We start from the raw sequence: 18,947 nt of genomic DNA, 5'->3' as shown, positions 1-18,947 counted from the left end.
AGCGGAATACTGTTAATATAACCATGTTTCAGTGCAGGTTTTCAGTGAATTTATGTAAATCATGAAGCTCATACGCATATCCTATGGCACAGGAAAATTCTAAGCAACAAAAGAAGAGTGATCAAATTAAGATCCTTAACCTGTATGCATCAACTGACTTACTAGGAAAAGTGGGCATCCATTAGAAGGTTTTAAGGTACCAGGCCTCCTGTGCATAGCATGTGTATCCTTATCCTGTACATAGCAATAATAACAACTTGGAACCAGCTTAAGTGTCGCTTTAGATACATAGATACTCTTTTGAGTGTCCATTTCCTCAATATAAACCTTTTTGTAGGGTAAACAACTGGACCGTGTAAAATAGAAATCAAAACTGTATGTTCGTCAGAGATACAGTAGATGGGAGGGGTTGAGGGTAGCTGAAGGATGGGACTAAAAACAAACAAACGATAACAAACGTCAAATATACTGTGTCTGTAACATGTACAGTATATAGTATGTATAAACTAGAAGTAGAAGCCTAAGTGTTGTTGTCTATTATTTTACTCCAATTAGGGGAGGAGTGGTAGTGTTAGGGGAAAATTATACAAAAATACAGCACCAGTCAAAGGTTTGGACACACCTACTCATTCAAGGGTTTTTTCTTAATTTTTACTATTTTCTACATTGTAGAATAATAGTGGACATCAAAACTATGAAATAACACATTTGGAATCATGTAGTAACCAAAAAAGGGTGGCTACTCTTCAAAGTTCCCACCATTTGCCTTGATGACAGCTTTGCACACTTGGCATTCTATCAACCTGCTTCACCTGGAAGGCTTTTCCAACAGTCTTGAAGGAGTTCCCACATATGCACTTGTTGGCTGCTATTCCTTCACTCTGCAGGTCCAACTCATCCAAAACCATGCACTCCATCACTCTCCTTCTTGGTCAAATAGCCCTTACACAGCCTGGAGGTGTGTTTTTGGGTCATTGTCCTGTTGAAAAACAAATGATAGTCCCACTAAGCGCAAACCAGATAGTTTTTATGGTGCTATGACACTGTGCGCATGAGCCACATTTGTAGTTCCCATTTGGGATAGGTGTTAAGAGATTTGACATGTCCTTTGAGCCCACTCAAACACTCTTAACAACTATCCCAAATGGGAACTACAAATGTGGCTCATGCACACAGTGCAATAGCACCATAAAAACATCTTTCTTCAGACACCCACATGCAGGTCCAAAGATCTCTGTTAGGAGTATAATCTCATGCAAGACCAAGGGAGTAATCTACCTCATCACCTGTTCATGTGGAAAAGCCTATGTAGGACAAACAAAAAGACAATAAAAACAACACATAGCTGAACACCACAGCTCAATCAGGTGTAAGAACATTGACTATTCAGTAGCAGCTCACTTTGTTGAATCCAACCATCCCATCTCTTCCCTCAAATACACAGGCATTGAGCATGTTGCTCTACCAAGGAGAGGAGATAACATTGAGATCCTACTACTACAGAGGGAGGCCTACTGGATATCCTCTCTAAAAACATTGACCCCTAGTGGTCTGAATATTGACTTTGATCTCAGGTCTTTCTTATGAACACATTTTCCTTTATGAACAAGGCTTATAAATTGAGCAAATGAGTTTTTCTTCTTTTTACAGCTTTATATTAGCGTACATCTAATATGTTGATGATGTTCATTATATATTAAGGTTGAACCAATATTACATGTAACAAAAATGAAATATGAAATGATGTGAAATTGAATGAAACAATAATGTATGTTGGCGCTAATAGGATGTACAACATTCCATGATGTTTCTATATTCCATGATGTTTCTATATTCCATGATGTTTCTATATTCCATTATGTTCTTATATTCCATTATGTTTCTATATGATAACAATAGCATAATATATTTAATATGCCATATACTATTTTTTAACCCTTTCACTAATTCATTTGAATTAACTTAGCCATTATGACACACCCCTCACCCCTGTCATTGGTTACACTAATTGCACTGTGTGTCTACATAACCTGGTTCAAGTATTCATGACATTACCCAGAGGAAGGCACAGTGATGCAGAAACGTTGGTAAATACCCATTAAATTGCTGGTAGTTTATACATGGAGTGTGTGACTTTCTCTATTTTGATAGTTTATAGTTTATTCGCCGTTAGTCAGCACCTCCACACAAGCTATTATTCTAGGTGTGCGCCAGCTCATGGTTTTTTATCTACTTTAAAGAATCTAAAATATATTTAGATGTTTCTACATCACTCCATATGTATTACTCCATAGTTTTGATGTCTTCACTATTATTCTACAATGTAGAAAAGAGTAAAAATAAAGAAAAACCTTTGAATGAGTAGGTGTGTCCAAACTTTTGATTGGTACTGGATATATGCAAAAAAATATATGGGGGATTGGAAATTATGCAGACAATTACATTGATAGAATCCACAATCTATTTGCAATATTAAGGCTGTTCCACCCCCCCAATGATTATTATTATTTTTAAAACAACTGGACCTTGTCTCTTCAGATAGGGTCATTCTATTTATATGGTGCCTTTGCCTTGCTTTTATGAAATTGATTTCTGGAGAAGCCCAAAAAAGCACTGCGTCATTTGCTCTACACTCTGGCAGGCATACGTGTTGATCTGCCCTGAGTTCCCTCCAGATGTGAAAGTGTCTATTTATTTGAATGTATTCTATGCTTTTCTCATCTTCACATTTGAATGGCAGTTCAGCCCAGGGAATAAAATCATCATATTTTGCATATCATCATGCCTTGCCCCCTGCTCCTGGGCTCTTAGGACCCGATTCAGAATTACTGTCGGAAATCTATTTATTTTTTACACATTTTGCTTTAAGCACTTCTCAGTAGTTGGTATTCAGACTCAACATATTTTCAGGTGGGTAACGGGCTTTGCAGATGTTGTTCCGTTGCACATGCTGAATAAATTGAATTCAGCCACTGAAGCCCTCTCCCTTGCTGGCCAACAAATGTTCTCATGGAGTTTTTATTCAATAGTGTTTTCTGTACATTTATCTAAAGCCATCCCTTTAAGTACCTTTAATTAGGATTTCCGGTAACACACTCAGCGTCATAACCATGTCATAATATGTCATAACAGCTGACATAACTTGTCTTAACCTGTCATAATATGGTCATATCACTGTCATGACCCATATATTTACATCTGCTGTAACATATATCATGTTATTTTATGGTTGTTTATGACACCACACAAGGGTGTCAAAACCCACATGAATTGAAATGTGTTTTTTCCCTGCCAAGAAGTTTCATTTCATTTGAAAGTTGATTTATTTTGCCCTTTGTTGTGTTATAATAAATGTTTTACAGTCATGTTTTTTTCTTCATCTTATTTTAAACAACTTGCAGGAAATGTACTTTATGACACTGTCATGAAGCATTATGACCCTTCTGTGTCAATTTACTTGGACTAATAAAATACACTTTATGACACTGTCATGAAGCATTATGACCCTTCTGTGTCAATTTACTTGGACTAATAAAATACACTTTATGACACTGTCAAGAACCATTATGGCTATCATAATCACACAGTGCATTCGGAAAGTATTCAGGCCCCTCCACTTTTTCCACATTGTTACTTTACAGTTTTATTCTAAAATGTATTAAATAGTTTTTCCCCCTCATCAATCTACACACAATACCCCATAATGACAAATCAAAAAGAGGTTTTAAGAAATTTTACATAAGTATTCAGACCCTTTGCTATGAGAATCAAAATTTAACTCAGGTGCATCCTGTTTCCATTGATCATCCTTGAGATGTTACTACAACTTGATTGGAGTCCACCTGTGGTAAATTAAATTGATTGGACATGATTTGAAAAGGCACAAGCTTGTCTATCAGTTGACAGTGGAAGTCAGAGCAAAACCAAGCCATGAGGTCAAATATATTGTCCATAGAGCTCCCAGACAGGATTGTGTCGAGGCACAGATCTAAGGAAGGGTAGCAGAGCATATCTGCAGCATTGTAGGTCCCTAAGAACACAGTGGCCTCCATCATTCTTAAATGGAAGAAGTTTGGAACCACCAAGACTTTCCCTATAGCTGGCCACCTGGCCAAACTAACCGACCTGATGGTCACTCTGATAGAGCTCCAGAGTTCATCTTTGGGGATGGGAGAATCTTCCAGAAGGACAACCATCTCTGAAACACTCCATCAATCAGGCCTTTATGGTAGAGTGGCCAGACGGAAGCCATTCCGCAGTAAAAGGCAAATGACAGCCCACTTGGAGTTTGCCAAAAGGCACCTAAAGGACTCTCAACCCATGAGATACAAGATTCCCTGGTCTGATGAAACCAAGATTTAACTCCTTGGCCTGAATTCCAAGCGTCACGTCCGGAGGAAACCTGGCACCATCCCTATGGTGAAGCATGGTGGTGGCAGCATCATGCTGTGGGGACGTCTTTCAGTGGGAGGGACTTGGAGACTAGTCAGGTGTTTTGCGGGTACTATTTAATGAAGCTTCTAGTTGAGGACTTGTGAGGCATCTGTTTCTCAAACGATACACTCTAATGTACTTGTCCTCTTGCTCAGTTGTGCACCGGGGCCTTCCACTCCTCTTTCTATTCTGGTTAGAGACAATTTGCTCTGTTCTGTGAAGGGAGTAGTACACAGCGTTGTACAAGATCTTCAGTTTCTTTGCAATTTCTCACATGGAATATCCTTAATTTCTCAGAGCAAGAATAGACTGACAAGTTTCAGAAGAAAGTTCTTTGTTTCTGGCCATTTTGAGCCTGTATTCGAACCCACAAATGCTGATGCTCCAGATACGCAACATAATTGCAAAAGGGTTTTCTAATGACCAATTAGCCTTTTAAAATTATAAACTTGGATTGGCTAACCCAACGTGCCATTGGAACACAGGAGTGATGACTGCTGATAATGGGCCACTGAAAGCCTATGTAGATATTCCATTACAAATCAGCCGTTTCCATCTACAATACAACATTAACAATGTCTACACTTTATTTCTGATCAATTTGATGTTATTTTAATGGACAAAAAAAGTGCTTTTCTTTTAAAAACAAGGCCATTTCTAAGTGTCCCCAAACTTTTGAACGGTAGTGTATGTGGGTATAACTGATGGTGGCTACCGATAGTGGCTAATATTTAACATGATACAAATTGCAGTGAAAAGTCTAGGCATACAATTAAAACATTCTAGAAATCATAAATCAGCTCGGTAGGTTTGGGGCTATAACGTAATTTACAGAAGCCTATAGCTTGGGTCTCCATATTTCATATTTGCAAGTTATAAGGCCAGCGTTTCATTTACTGTGGAAAAGGTGATATGTTGATATGCTTCAGTTTGCTGCCATGTTACTGGTTTCACATGTGTCTTCAGCGATTATAAGGTAAAATGCACTATATATACACAAAAAGTATGTGGACACCTCTTCAAATTAGTGGATTCAGCTATTTCAGCCACACCTGTTGCCGACAGGTGTATAAAATCGAGCACACCGCCATGCAGTCTCCATAGACAAACATTGGCAGTAGAATGGCCTTCCTGAAGAGCTCAGTGACTTTCAACGTGGCACCGTCAAAGGATGGCACCTTTCCAACAAGTAAATTTGTCACATTTCTGCCCTGCTGAGCTTCCCTGGTCAACTGTAAGTGCTGTTATTGTGAAGTGGAAATGTCTGAAAGAGCAACAACGGCTCAGCCGCAAAGTGGTAGGCCACACAAGCTCACAGAACGGGACCTCCAAGTGCTGAAGCACATAGTCCTCATTTACAACATTCACCACTGAGTTCCAAACTGCCTCTGGAATCAAAGTCAGCACAAGAAGTGTTCATAGGGAGCTTCCTGAAATGGGTTTCCATGGTCGAGCAGCCGCACACAAGCCTAAGATCACTATGCGCAATGTCAAGTGTCGGCTGAAGTGGTGTAAAGCTTGCCGCCATTGGACTCTGGAATCGCGTTCTCTGGAGTGATGGATCATGCTTCCCCATCTGGCAGTCCGACGGACAAATCTATGTTTGGCGGATAACAGGAGAACGCTACCTGCCCAAATGCATAGTGCCAACTGTAAAGTTTGATGGAGGTGGAATAATGGTCTGGTGCTGTTTTTCAAGGTTCGGGCTAGGCCCTTTAGTTCCAGTGAAGGGCAAACTTAACGCTGCAGCATACAATGACATCCTAGACAATTCAGTGCTTCCAACTTTTAGACAACTGTTTGAGGAAGGCCCTTTCCTGTTTCAGCATGACAATGTCCCCGTGCACTAGACTGGCCTGCACAGAGCCCTGATCTCCTCAACCCCCTATAACATCTTGCAGCTGTATTGGAACGCCGACTGCGAGCCAGGCCTAATCACCCAACATCAGTGCCCGACCTCACTAATGCTCTTGTGACTGAATGGAAGCAAGTCCCTGCAGCAATGTTCCAACATCTAGTGGAGGCTGTTATAGCAGCAAAAGGGGGGACCAACTCCATATTAATGCCCATGATTTTGGAATGAGATGTTCGACGAGCAGGTGTCCACATCATTTTGGTCATGTGGTGTGTATATAAAAAAAATTGTAATTTATATTTACGATCCACTTATCCAAACGGAATACTCATTTATCTAGCTCGTATCAATTTGTAAAATTGCAGTGCATGAAGAATGGTGTTATTTCTATCAGAGAAAAAGAAAGTAGATGTTGTTTCACTTGGAACCGACAGGTTGTGCGACCTTATTCATCGTTTCATCGCGCGTAAAGGTGATGCAATTATGAGGGAATTAAGTCAAGTTCAAAATATTGTGTATCTGTAGACACACCGCAACACCTTCATTTCTTTGATCTCCCAAAATGAATAGCGTTTGAATAGCATGCTATTCTCATGCTTAATTTCAATGTCAGAACACACGGAGAGGAAGGTGCATAAGAAAAGGGAATAACATTCCATTTGGAATTGGCCCCTTATTGCAGAAGTATATGTGCAGACAGACAGACACTCATTGAACATCATATTGCTGTGCTGCCCTCATGTGGACGTGAAGAGTTAACTGAACCATGGTTTGTGTGGTTGTTATACTAGTTCAAAACTAATATACTATTTACTGTCATACAAGTCAGAAAGTATTCAGACTTTTTCCACATGTTGTTACGTTACAGCCTTATTCTAAAATGTATTAAATATGTATTTCCTCATCAATCTATACACAATACCCAATAATGACAATGTGAAAACAGGTTATAGAAATTTTATCAAGTAAAAATAAACAGAAATACCTTGTTCACATAAGTATTCAGATCCTTTGCGATGAGACTCGATTTTTAAAATATATTTTTACCTTTATTTTACTAGGCAAGTCAGTTAAGAACAAATTCTTATTTTCAATGACGGCCTAGGAACAGTGGGTTAACTTAACTGCCTGTTCAGGGGCAGAACAACAGATTTGTACCTTGTCAGCTCTGGGATTGAACTTGCTACCTTTCGGTTACTAGTCCAACGCTCTAACCACTAGGCTACCCTGCCGCCCCATCGAGCTCAGGTGCATCCCGTTTCCATTGATCATCCTTGATTGGGAGGTGACCAAGAACCCGAGGGTCACTCTGGCAGTGCTCTGAAGTTCCTCTGTGGAGATGGAAGAATCTTCCAGAAGGACAACCATCTCTGCAGCACTCCACCAATCAGGCCTTTATGGCCAGGATGATGCCACTCCTCAATAAAAGGCACATGACAGCCCGCTTGGAGTTTGCTAAAAGACACCTAAAGGACTCTCAGACCATGAGAAACAAGATTCTCTGGTCTGATGAAACCAATATTTAACTCCTTGGCCTGAATGCCAAGCGTCACGTCTGGAGTTAACCTGGCACCATCCCCACGGTAAAACATGGTGGTGGCAGCATCATGCTGTGGGGATATTTTTCAGCGGCAGGGACTGGGAGACTAGTCAGAATCAAGGGAAAGATGAACGGAGCAAGGTACAGAGAGATCCTTGAAGAAAACCTGCTCCAGAGCGCTCAGGACCTCAGACTGGAAGGTTCACCTTCCAACAGGACAACGACCATAAGCACACAGCAAGACAACGCAGGAGTGGCTTCGGGAGTCTCTGAATGTCCTTGAGTGGCCCAGCCAGAGCCCGGATTTGAGCCCGATCTAACATCTCTGGAGAGACTTGAAAATAGCTGTCCAGCGACGCTCCGCATCCAACCTGACAGAACTTGAGAGGGTCTGGCGAGAAGAATGGGAGAAACTCCCCAAATACAGGTGTGGCAAGCTTGTAACCCAAGAAGACTGGAGGCTGTAATCACTGCCAAAGGTGCTTCAACAAAGTACATAGTGAAGGGTCTAAATACTTATGTAAATGTGATATTACATTTCTGTATTTCTTAAACGGTTTTTGCTTGTCATTGTGGGGTATTGTGTGTAGATTTATGAGGGGAATTTTTTTTTAAATTGTTTTTAGAATAAGGCTGTAACGTAACAAAATGTGGAAAAAGTCAACAGTTCTGAATACTTTCTGAATGCCCTGTATATAGCAAAAATGTTGATCATAACACTAATTATTTTTAGTTTTTTTTTTATTATCTCGCAACATAAAACAATATTGTGGGTTGTACCACATACATTATGTATTCACATAGTACACCATACAGCTACAAAGAGAGACTGAACAAAAACAAAAAACTTTTTTTTTTTTTTTTTAACATACTGCATACTTGACATGAAAAAATAGAACCATGAACAATCTTTAAACTCAAAAAGGAATGTAGCTGCCAGATGTGATGTTTTGTTTATTTGGGACAGGATATAAGCCTGAGCCCAGATTGAGTCCACCCTAAACCCAGCTTGGAAGAGTGGGCAGATGGGGTGATCAATGAAGATCAGTACTGAGAGCAGAGTATACATCCTGATAATATTTGTGAGTGTGTGAGAGAGAGAGAGAGAGAGAGAGAGAGAGAGAGAGAGAGAGGAGAAAGACAAAGTATGGGATAAAATTGGAAAATATGTGAAGTGTGTATATGTAGGGAGTTAGCGAGTGTATAAGTATGTAAGTAAATACGTCTATGAGGGAGAAACATGCAGGTTGGGGTTTATTGTCATAAGTCTTGCCCTGGATGCAGAATTGAGCTGTTTCCGCTAGATGGGCCAGCTGCAAAGTCAAAATTTGCTATATCGTAGTAATGTTTGAAAACAAACATTTGCTTTTTGGTCTTCAATTTAGGTAAGGGTTATTTATGCATTAGGGTTAGCAGTGTGGTTAAGGTTAGGGATAAGGTCAGGTTTCAAATCAGATTTTAAGACTTTGTGGCTGTGCAAGCTAATGAACACCCTGCAGAGCTGCCTCCAGTACATGAGTCAACTCAATAAATGCCAACCTGTGAGAAACATAGGGAGGGAGTATGCTCGTTGTCCCAATATCTTAACATTCTCCCATCACCATAAAAATGTACAACATACCCAAAAGAGTCATGTATAATAGCTTCCAGCACATACACTGCACCACGTTTTTAATTAAGATAACAGTCTGTTTGTTCACTTCAATATAATATGATTCTTCAATCCCCATATCAGTTAAAGCGAGAATAGAGTCCCTTTTCAAGTAGCTTATGTGGACAATGGATTAACAAAAGTTGTGTATGAACTGTGTGAGTAGTTCAATTCAACAGTTTTATTTTTTTATTTGATTACCTTGAACATGAATGGGAAATTCCCATTAAATCAGCACCGGAGTAGTTACATCATTGAAACTGCAATATTCAAAGAAATAGTTTATCTTATCATTCTAAGAGCTCAGACAAATATCAGTGATATAAATCACGTCTCCCCCCCCCCATTTTATTCCACAGTGAAGTTAGGGAGTAGCGCCATAGCATTAGCCTCCCCAAAAATGTTGTACAAATAAAATATTAATATGCAGTATATATGATCAGCACCCATTATTACATAGATCATAAATATGACTGAATCATTAGAACTGTGTGTCGATCATGCATTGACGTTATTAAAGGGGGAGTTTGTTCTTACGGTGGGAATAGAATAGCCATATTCCCCAGGTCCCTAAATTAGTCAAAGTCCTGTTGGTCATGTCTGTGACAATCTACAACAACCAACAAAAGATATTACAAACTAAACTACCAGTTATTATCTGGTGTCTTCCATGAATACACTGTACCTTCAGTCTGGTACTACAAGTGTGAAGTTGTCATGGTTCTCCATTACTGTTACATCTTTTACTACTGTTAAAATCACTATCATTGATAATACCACATTAAAAACAAGTTACGGTGGTGACAACCTCTCACCTCAGTCTAACACAATGGACAAGACAGATTGCTGGGGCTACACCTCACCTCTGTCACTAGAGTTCTCTCATACAAGCACTTCTGACAACTTTGATTCGGCAACTGTTTGATTCTTGTGTTAAAAAACAAGAAATACTTTGTTTCTCATTGGTTCTCAGTGTGGAATGGCTAGATATCATACTCTGGCTTATAAATGGCCTGATTACTGATTACGTCAATCTTTTCTCATGAAGGAAGGGTGGCTGGTTGGTTGCTGTCAGAGGTATCGTGTAGTACAGTACTTATGAAATCAGGACAGCAGTATTGAGTATACATATGCAGACATAACACATTGGAAATCACTGAGTTGTTTTCTGTTACTAAAGGCTGTCTGGCAAACTGACTGGACTAAAAAGCCTGGAATCATTTATGATTTAGTCATTATCCCTCAACAGTTAAATAATCTTACCTAAATATTTTAAATATGTACATTTTTTAAATCTCTCTTGGGAGAGAAAAAAAAGAAAGAAAAAAAGTTTAAAAAAGTAAGCTTCAAGTTGTCAATAATCTGTTCTCTTTTTCTCTCAATGAAATCAAGATTAAAAGTGCTTTTATAAAATATTTTCTTCTGTATGTACAATTTCTATTAGCTATAACAAAACAAAGAAAAAAAAACAATAACAACAATCATCATCATCATTATCATGTAATAAATAATAAAAAAGTGGATTAAAATGAGTTTGTAGAGCACATGGGGAATCTGGACTAATATTCATCATGTTCCTCTGACCTGGTGCCTGTGTCTGTGTTTGTAGCGTTTTGCAACCATGACCAGTGTCTCGGCAACGTTGAGGTATAGAGAGCTCTATCTCGACCACTTCATAAGCACCAAGATTTCTCATCTCAAAAGTGAGCCCCAAGCAGGCTCTGGCTCTGACACGCAAGCAATGCAGAGGCAGCCATGATTGGTGAATAAGGATTTACTGGCTCTGTCGTGACAGTGTGTGCATAGAGACAAACCTTGCTCTGCTTCAAAACGAATAACAGCACCAGGCAAAAGCAGGACTCACTGACTGAGCCCTTTGTGTGTCAACATGTGTAGGGAAAGCACCAGTGTGTTTAGGAGTGCATTTCTGTCCACACACTATTCCCATCAATGTCTCCGGTTTCAGGATAAAGGGCTTGCGTGGCCCGTGCTGCCTGTGGTCATTGGAAGGACCAGACTTTGGCGGCCATGCTTCCGTCGTTTAAAGCAGTAAGGCTGTATGACAGGAGCTGTGCTGGCTGGATGATAGGAGCTTTGTGTGTGTGTGTGTAAGTGAGAGTTGGTGTCTGTGTGTAAGTGAGAGTTGGTGTCTGTGTGTATCAGTGCACCATTTTACATGGGTCAGTGCTGCCCTCTTGTGCTTCAAATAGAAAGCGCTCACTAATCCCCACAGGAGCCATAGAACTGGAGGGATAGATCTCTCAACCAACACCTGAAGGAAGATGAGGACTTCTACTGCCGGTTGTTCTCACTCTACATCTATGCTATAAGAGCAGCCTTATATTCAGCATCTAGTGCCTGTTGTTCTCACTCTACATCTATGCTACAAGAGCACCCTTATATTCAGCATCTAGTGCCTGTTGTTCTCACTCTACATCTATGCTATAAGAGCAGCCTTATATTCAGCATCTAGTGCCTGTTGTTCTCACTCTACATCTATGCTATAAGAGCAGCCTTATATTCAGCATCTAGTGCCTGTTGTTCTCACTCTACATCTATGCTACAAGAGCACCCTTATATTCAGCATCTAGTGCCTGTTGTTCTCACTCTACATCTATGCTATAAGAGCAGCCTTATATTCAGCATCTAGTGCCTGTTGTTCTCACTCTACATCTATGCTATAAGAGCAGCCTTATATTCAGCATCTAGTGCCTGTTGTTCTCACTCTACATCTATGCTATAAGAGCACCCTTATATTCAGCATCTTGTGCCTGTTGTTCTCACTCTACATCTATGCTATAAGAGCAGCCATATTCAGCATCTAGTGCCTGTTGTTCTCACTCTACATCTATGCTATAAGAGCAGCCTTATATTCAGCATCTAGTGCCTGTTGTTCTCACTCTACATCTATGCTATAAGAGCAGCCTTATATTCAGCATCTTGTGCCTGTTGTTCTCACTCTACATCTATGCTATAAGAGCACCCTTATATTCAGCATCTTGTGCCTGTTGTTCTCATTCTACATCTATGCTATAAGAGCAGCCTTATATTCAGCATCTAGTGCCTGTTGTTCTCACTCTACATCTATGCTATAAGAGCACCCTTATATTCAGCATCTAGTGCCTGTTGTTCTCATTCTACATCTATGCTATAAGAGCAGCCTTATATTCAGCATCTAGTGCCTGTTGTTCTCACTCTACATCTATGCTATAAGAGCAGCCTTATATTCAGCATCTAGTGCCATGAAGAAGAGATGAATGGAGAGACTGATATGATCTCTGTAAAAGGGATACAGATCAATGAAGCACCACAGCAGTAGAGTGAGGCGGATCGGTGGGGTGAGAGTAAAAATGGAGAGAAGAACCCTTCTCTTCACAGCAAGGCAGACAGGACAGGAGTTGGTTTAAAAAAGGCTATGTGGGATGGTTCAGAGAAGTTTCTGTGGGTTTCTCTTCCCTCTTTTGGTCAAGACTAATGATTCAAATGTAAAATGTGTATGTCGTGCTTGTTGGAAAGACCGCCTTGAAGAGCCTTGCAGTGCTGAGAACGGCCTTTCTCCAAGTACAGTTAAACATTTCAAAAGCCAAAGGGGAAAAAAAAGAAAAGGGCAGATTGACAGAAATATGGGAAAAAAGCAAGACAGACCCCTCTGTAAAAAAAACACAACATAAACTAAATAATAATTAATAACAACATGAAAAAACAACCACATCAATAAACAAACAAATCAAATCAGAATCTTCATCATAATAATAATACCTGTAATAACAACATTGACAGTAACAATAACAATTGTAATAATATTGATAATAATAGTAATAATTAGGAGGATCATTAAAATTCTATGAAGAAGGAGAAGCAATGGAGTCCCTCCCGCAGAGGAGAGAGAAAGAGCACCACAGGCAGTGTGTCTGTCTGGTCCAGGGTCGGGCCCATACTGCTGCCTGACATGAGGTAAAAAACAAACAAAACGAGGATTCAAACCAGTAGTCCCCCTCCTTCCAGCCCAGAGCACCAGAGTGAGAAAACAGAGCAGGAGGAGGATGGAGATACACAGGACTAAAGGAGGGGTTGTCTGCTCAGCCCGCTCTCCCTCCACCAGCCTGTCTGTTCATCATCACACAAAGTGGCTGTAGGGCCCAGTGAGGGTGGTAAAGGCATAGGGGGACACAGTGACCGTGGAGGTGGTGTGGTGGGTGGAGGCCAACCGCGTCGCCATCCCCATCACTGGCCCCTCCGTGGTCTGGCCAGGACCTGGGCTGGCCCCTCCTGCCGTGGCCCCCAACTTGCGTTTCTTCCCAGGTTTGATGTCCTCGTAGGGCAGCCCCAGTAGTGCTGCCTCCTGCTGCCTCTCTCTAGCCCGCTCCGCCAGCATCTTCATCTTGGCCTCCCAGAGCCACTGGCCATGGCAGGGCTGGTTCATGTTCTTGTGCTGGTAGAACACCAGGGAGATGCGGGTGGGGTGAGAGCGGTCGGGCCTCTTGAGTGGCGTGGTGGCGTGCAGCTCACGCCGGGCACACTCGATCAGGATGGAACCGTGGGCGGGTGCCACCGCCACCCCTCCAATGCTGGGGTCCAGGAAGTTATGCTCGCTGTCTGACCACTGCTCTTCCTCGTCCAGGTCGCGACCTCTCTGGCTCTCGACGTCGCTCGGGGTCTCAGCCCGGTTAGGGTCCCAGCAGGCCTCTGGGGTTGGAGACTGTGTACCTGCCATGGATCCTCCAAAAGACTTCCAGGCCTTCTCCTGGAGACCTAGAGGGGTCGAGCCCCGACTCTCGCCCGCTTTGGAGCATATCTTGTCGGGGAAGCCTCTGGCAGGGCTAGGGCAGTACCCAGCAGGAACCATGTCCATGGGCCAAGCCTTAGGCTGAGGGCTGGGAGCAGGGCTGTCCCAGTGGCGGGGGGTGCCGTGGTGTGGGGAAGGAGAGGGTGACGGGGAGGGAACAGGGGAGGCCTTGGGGGTGTTGGGGCCAGGGTAAGAGTTCCATTGCTGGGGGTATGGGGAGGGCTGTTGTGGGGGATACTGATGCTGCTGTTGGGAGTATGGAGATTGGGAAGTCTGGTGAGGTCCCTGCTGGTGGACCTGCTGCTTGTCTGAAGTGAAGGGAGCCTCCGGGGTGCATGGTGGTTGGGGGTTGCCTTCCCAGCTGCCTGATACCATACTCCCGTTGGGCTTGTGCCCGGACCAGGGTCCTCCAGGCTGTGGGGTGGGGATGGGAGTGTCGGGACAACTCTGGGTATTGCCCCCCTCACACACTGGCACATCCATGGGCTCCTGCTTGATGACAGGGGTCCCTCTGTGGGAGGGCTCTGAGGAGACTGAGGAGGGACGTGATTGGTTGTAGTCAGGCTGGTGGGGGTGTGGGTAAGCGTTGCATTGGTGTTGGTTGGCTGGGTCTCCATGCTGCTGCTCAGGGAGGCCTGGGCCTGAGTAGGAGTGTGCCAGCTTGGCCTGGAGGCTCTGAAAGTCTGGCTTCTTGTCCACAGGGCCGGGGGAAGCATTGTGCCCTGCGTGATGCCAGGAGCTGTTACGGCCCTCGTAAGTGAGCTCACGGGGGAAAAGTGTGTTAGGGTTGGGGGGATAGTTGTAATAGCCGTAAGGCAGTGCTGAGGGTATATTGGGGTGGTAGCCATTGACAGGACCTGGTGGAAGTGGAAGTGCAGGGGGCTGGCCATTGGAAGGGGGGCCTCCCCGTGTGTAGTAGCCAGGGTGGGAGGGGTAGACGTGGTAGGGGTATTGGCACTGGTCCACTGCCTCCTTCTTCATGGTGGGCTTCACCTCCTGCTTAGGGATCACTGTGGGGGAGAGTAGGCAGAGGAGAGAGGGGTGATAAGACATGAGATAATCACTTGCCTCTGCACAAATCTGTGGTTTTTATGGTTCACTTGGTTGGAGTTTTACTTAGAACACCAGTAGTGGGTTTGATTCCTGAATGGGCTGCATACTATATGCTGACTAGCTATAAGTCTTAACCCCGAGGTCAGTTTGGATTAAATATCCTCTCCTCCTATGACCATATTATTATCGTAATATTGTAAAGTTGGCTGTAGTTTTGTTTAAAACACCCGAGTTCTGGGTTTATTATTAGCATAAAGCTCACAACACTCATGAAGCCACTCTCCCATGTTTCTAGTAGAGTTCAGGGGTTATCTCGCCTTTATTGCCATGCTGTCTGACAGGGGAGCCAGCGTGCCGGACCTCCGTCTTGATCACAGTCTTATCCGGCGTTTCCGTGGGCGTTGGCAGCTGCTGCTTGGCCTTCTTCTTCTCCGAGGCGCGGTTCTTAGCGTCCAGGCGGCGCTGGCGGCAGGACTTGGCGGGCTCAGGCAGCTTGCGGACCTCACGGCGGAAGTTGCTAAGCCCCTGAATGGCGCCTGTGCGCATCTTTTGCCGCTGACCCTCCTCACTGCCAAACTCGTCTGTGAGGGCGGCCTTGTAGAGGGGAAGTACATGGAGCTGCTCGTCCTCTGGGATCTCCCCCACTGTACGGTTGTCCTCTTTAGTCAGAGTGCACACCTTGGGGAGGGGGGAGGTTAGTGTGGGACACTCACTGTCTGTACCAATCCAAACAGTCTCTATACCACCATACGCCCCTGCCACACATTCAAACACACACAGCAGAGCATCCATTCGATGTCCACACAAAGAGAGGGAAAGAGTGAGAAAGAAGACAGACTGGAAGCTATTAAGACAGTGACAGAGAGTGACAGAAAGAGAGAGAGGTAGGGCTGTGTGTCGTACCACAGTGCAGCCATTGTAGAGGTTGTGCTGGTCCTTGTGAGCGTGGGCACAGAAATCCATGCAGGCGGTGACACCAGAGAAGGGCCGGCCCTCCTTCAGACCCAACCTGCAGTCTGGAGCCGTCACCTCATTCTGACACTGAGGGACAGGAGAGGGTACACAGCAAGGTAAGCATGGGAATACTCTACAGACTATGTCTAACACTCACATCATCCTTGAGTTTCTAGTGTGTACTTTTGGGGGGAAGTATACCAAGTAATTCTCCAGTAGAGTGTAAAACTACTGAGGGACACGGGGAAGAGGATGGTCAGCATGTCAAAGGACACCATGTTACACAGACTATACATTCTGACACTGAGGGACACGGGGAAGAGGATGGTCAGCATGTCAAAGGACACCATGTTACACAGACTATACATTCTGACACTGAGGGACACGGGGAAGAGGATGGTCAGCATGTCAAAGGACACCATGTTACACAGACTATACATTCTGACACTGAGGGACACAGGGAAGAGGATGGTCAGCATGTCAAAGGACACCATGTTACACAGTCTTTACATTCTGACACTGAGGGACACTGGGAAGAGGATGGTCAGCATGTCAAAGGACACCATGTTACACAGACTATACATTCTGACACTGAGTGACACAGGGAAGAGGATGGTCAGCATGTCAAAGGACACCATGTTACACAGACTATACATTCTGACACTGAGGGACACGGGGAAGAGGATGGTCAGCATGTCAAAGGACACCATGTTACACAGACTATGCATTCTGACACTGAGGGACACGGGGAAGAGGATGGTCAGCATGTCAAAGGACACCATGTTACACAGACTATACATTCTGACACTGAGGGACACGGGGAAGAGGATGGTCAGCATGTCAAAGGACACCATGTTACACAGACTATACATTCTGACACTGAGTGAAACAGGGAAGAGGATGGTCAGCATGTCAAAGGACACCATGTTACACAGACTATACATTCTGACACTGAGGGACACGGGGAAGAGGATGGTCAGCATGTCAAAGGACACCATGTTACACAGACTATACATTCTGACACTGAGGGACACAGGGAAGAGGATGGTCAGCATGTCAAAGGACACCATGTTACACAGTCTTTACATTCTGACACTGAGGGACACTGGGAAGAGGATGGTCAGCATGTCAAAGGACACCATGTTACACAGACTATACATTCTGACACTGAGTGACACAGGGAAGAGGATGGTCAGCATGTCAAAGGACACCATGTTACACAGTCTTTACATTCTGACACTGAGGGACACGGGGAAGAGGATGGTCAGCATGTCAAAGGACACCATGTTACACAGTCTTTACATTCTGACACTGAGGGACACGGGGAAGAGGATGGTCAGCATGTCAAAGGACACCATGTTACACAGTCTTTACATTCTGACACTGAGGGACACGGGGAAGAGGATGGTCAGCATGTCAAAGGACACCATGTTACACAGACTATACATTCTGACACTGAGGGACACAGGGGGAGGAGGATGCCATATCCAAGACCAACCTGTTACTACACACAACATATCAAAAACTCATAGCATCCTGCAGCTTGTGTCGTTTACTATTGGAGGGATAGTCTACTATTTAGAGGGTTCTGGCGCTATAACTTAACAGCTGCAGCTTGGTGAAGGTGGGTGTGAAGGCAGGTGTTACCTGGTTATTGTATGCCTGTGGGGCCAGCTGCTTGTACAGGGGAGCCAACTCAGTGGCCAGATCCTGGAAGTTATCCCTGAGTTGATCCTCCTGACACACACACACACACACACACAACAGGTCAGCATAACCACATCAGTAACAGTTTTATCTTGGTGTGGTGCTGTCAATAATATAGCAGTGCTGTGAAGGTGGTATCAGAGTTGTGTGTTCCACAAGCCCGTTCTCCACAATTAAGGTGCCACCAACCTCCTGCGAGATAGAACATAGATCTCGTGGTCCCTTACCTCTTGGGGGTGGTCTCCTGCCAGTCTGAACTTGCGGGGTGTTTTGCTGCGGGCGTACTTGCAGCCGTTAAAGTACATGCTCCAGGAGCAGCCGAAGGAGAAGGAAGCTCCACAACTGTCAGGGTCCTTGCCTTGGCACGCACACGTACGACTGCAGGCAGGCAGGCCAGGGGTGACATAGAGCACGAACACAGTCAGCACCACTCAACGAACACAGTCAGACACTGACACAGTCATCTTCATCGTTCTGGAACAGATGCCTCAGTTCATTGAATATCAGTTTTAAAAAAAAGGATAATGAGGTGATCTGCAGTCCAGAAGTAGAACTAGAATAACATAGCAACTTATTATATTATTTCAATCTACAACAGCGATTATCATGCACAGATGTTTCGGCTGAAAGCCTCCCTCAGTGTGCCATCTAAATGGCAACGCACTGCACTGTATAGCCTCCTCAAGTTTAATGCTAATTTAACAGAAGAACATGAGCATATTCAGATAAGTGCTGTCACTTATTCAGATGAGCCATGGGTCTGTGCTGTAACTTATTCAGATGATCCATGGGCCTGTGCTGTCACTTATTCAGATGAGCCATGGGTCTGTGCTGTTACTTATTCAGATGAGCCATGGTCTGTGCTGTTACTTATTCAGATGAGCCATGGTCTGTGCTGTTACTTATTCAGATGAGCCATGGGTCTGTGCTGTCACTTATTCAGATGAGCCATGGGTCTGTGCTGTTA

The 18,947-nt window shown here is 43.7% G+C and overlaps 1 protein-coding gene across 8 annotated transcripts in view; it reads right to left on the bottom strand.

Annotated features, from left to right (window-relative positions):
* Positions 1-9,642: 9,642 nt before the first annotated feature.
* Positions 9,643-18,947, bottom strand: part of LOC118357874 (methylcytosine dioxygenase tet3-like) — an 81,736-nt gene continuing 72,431 nt past the window's right edge. For all 8 annotated transcript variants that reach the window (XM_052479045.1, XM_052479044.1, XM_052479046.1 and 5 more), the window contains 5 exons: positions 18,208-18,358; positions 17,921-18,010; positions 16,223-16,360; positions 15,637-15,997; positions 9,643-15,276 (listed from right to left, as the gene is read on the bottom strand). In XM_052479045.1, coding sequence (XP_052335005.1) covers positions 13,598-15,276; positions 15,637-15,997; positions 16,223-16,360; positions 17,921-18,010; positions 18,208-18,358 — 2,419 coding nt within the window. In that variant the 3' untranslated portion in view covers positions 9,643-13,597. The remainder of the gene's footprint in view (positions 15,277-15,636; positions 15,998-16,222; positions 16,361-17,920; positions 18,011-18,207; positions 18,359-18,947) is intronic.

Source organism: Oncorhynchus keta, chromosome 25, assembly GCF_023373465.1.
Source record: "Oncorhynchus keta strain PuntledgeMale-10-30-2019 chromosome 25, Oket_V2, whole genome shotgun sequence".
Classification (NCBI taxonomy): domain Eukaryota; kingdom Metazoa; phylum Chordata; class Actinopteri; order Salmoniformes; family Salmonidae; genus Oncorhynchus; species Oncorhynchus keta.
Note: the sequence above shows the minus strand (reverse complement) of the source record. Positions and strands in the feature narration are given on the sequence as shown.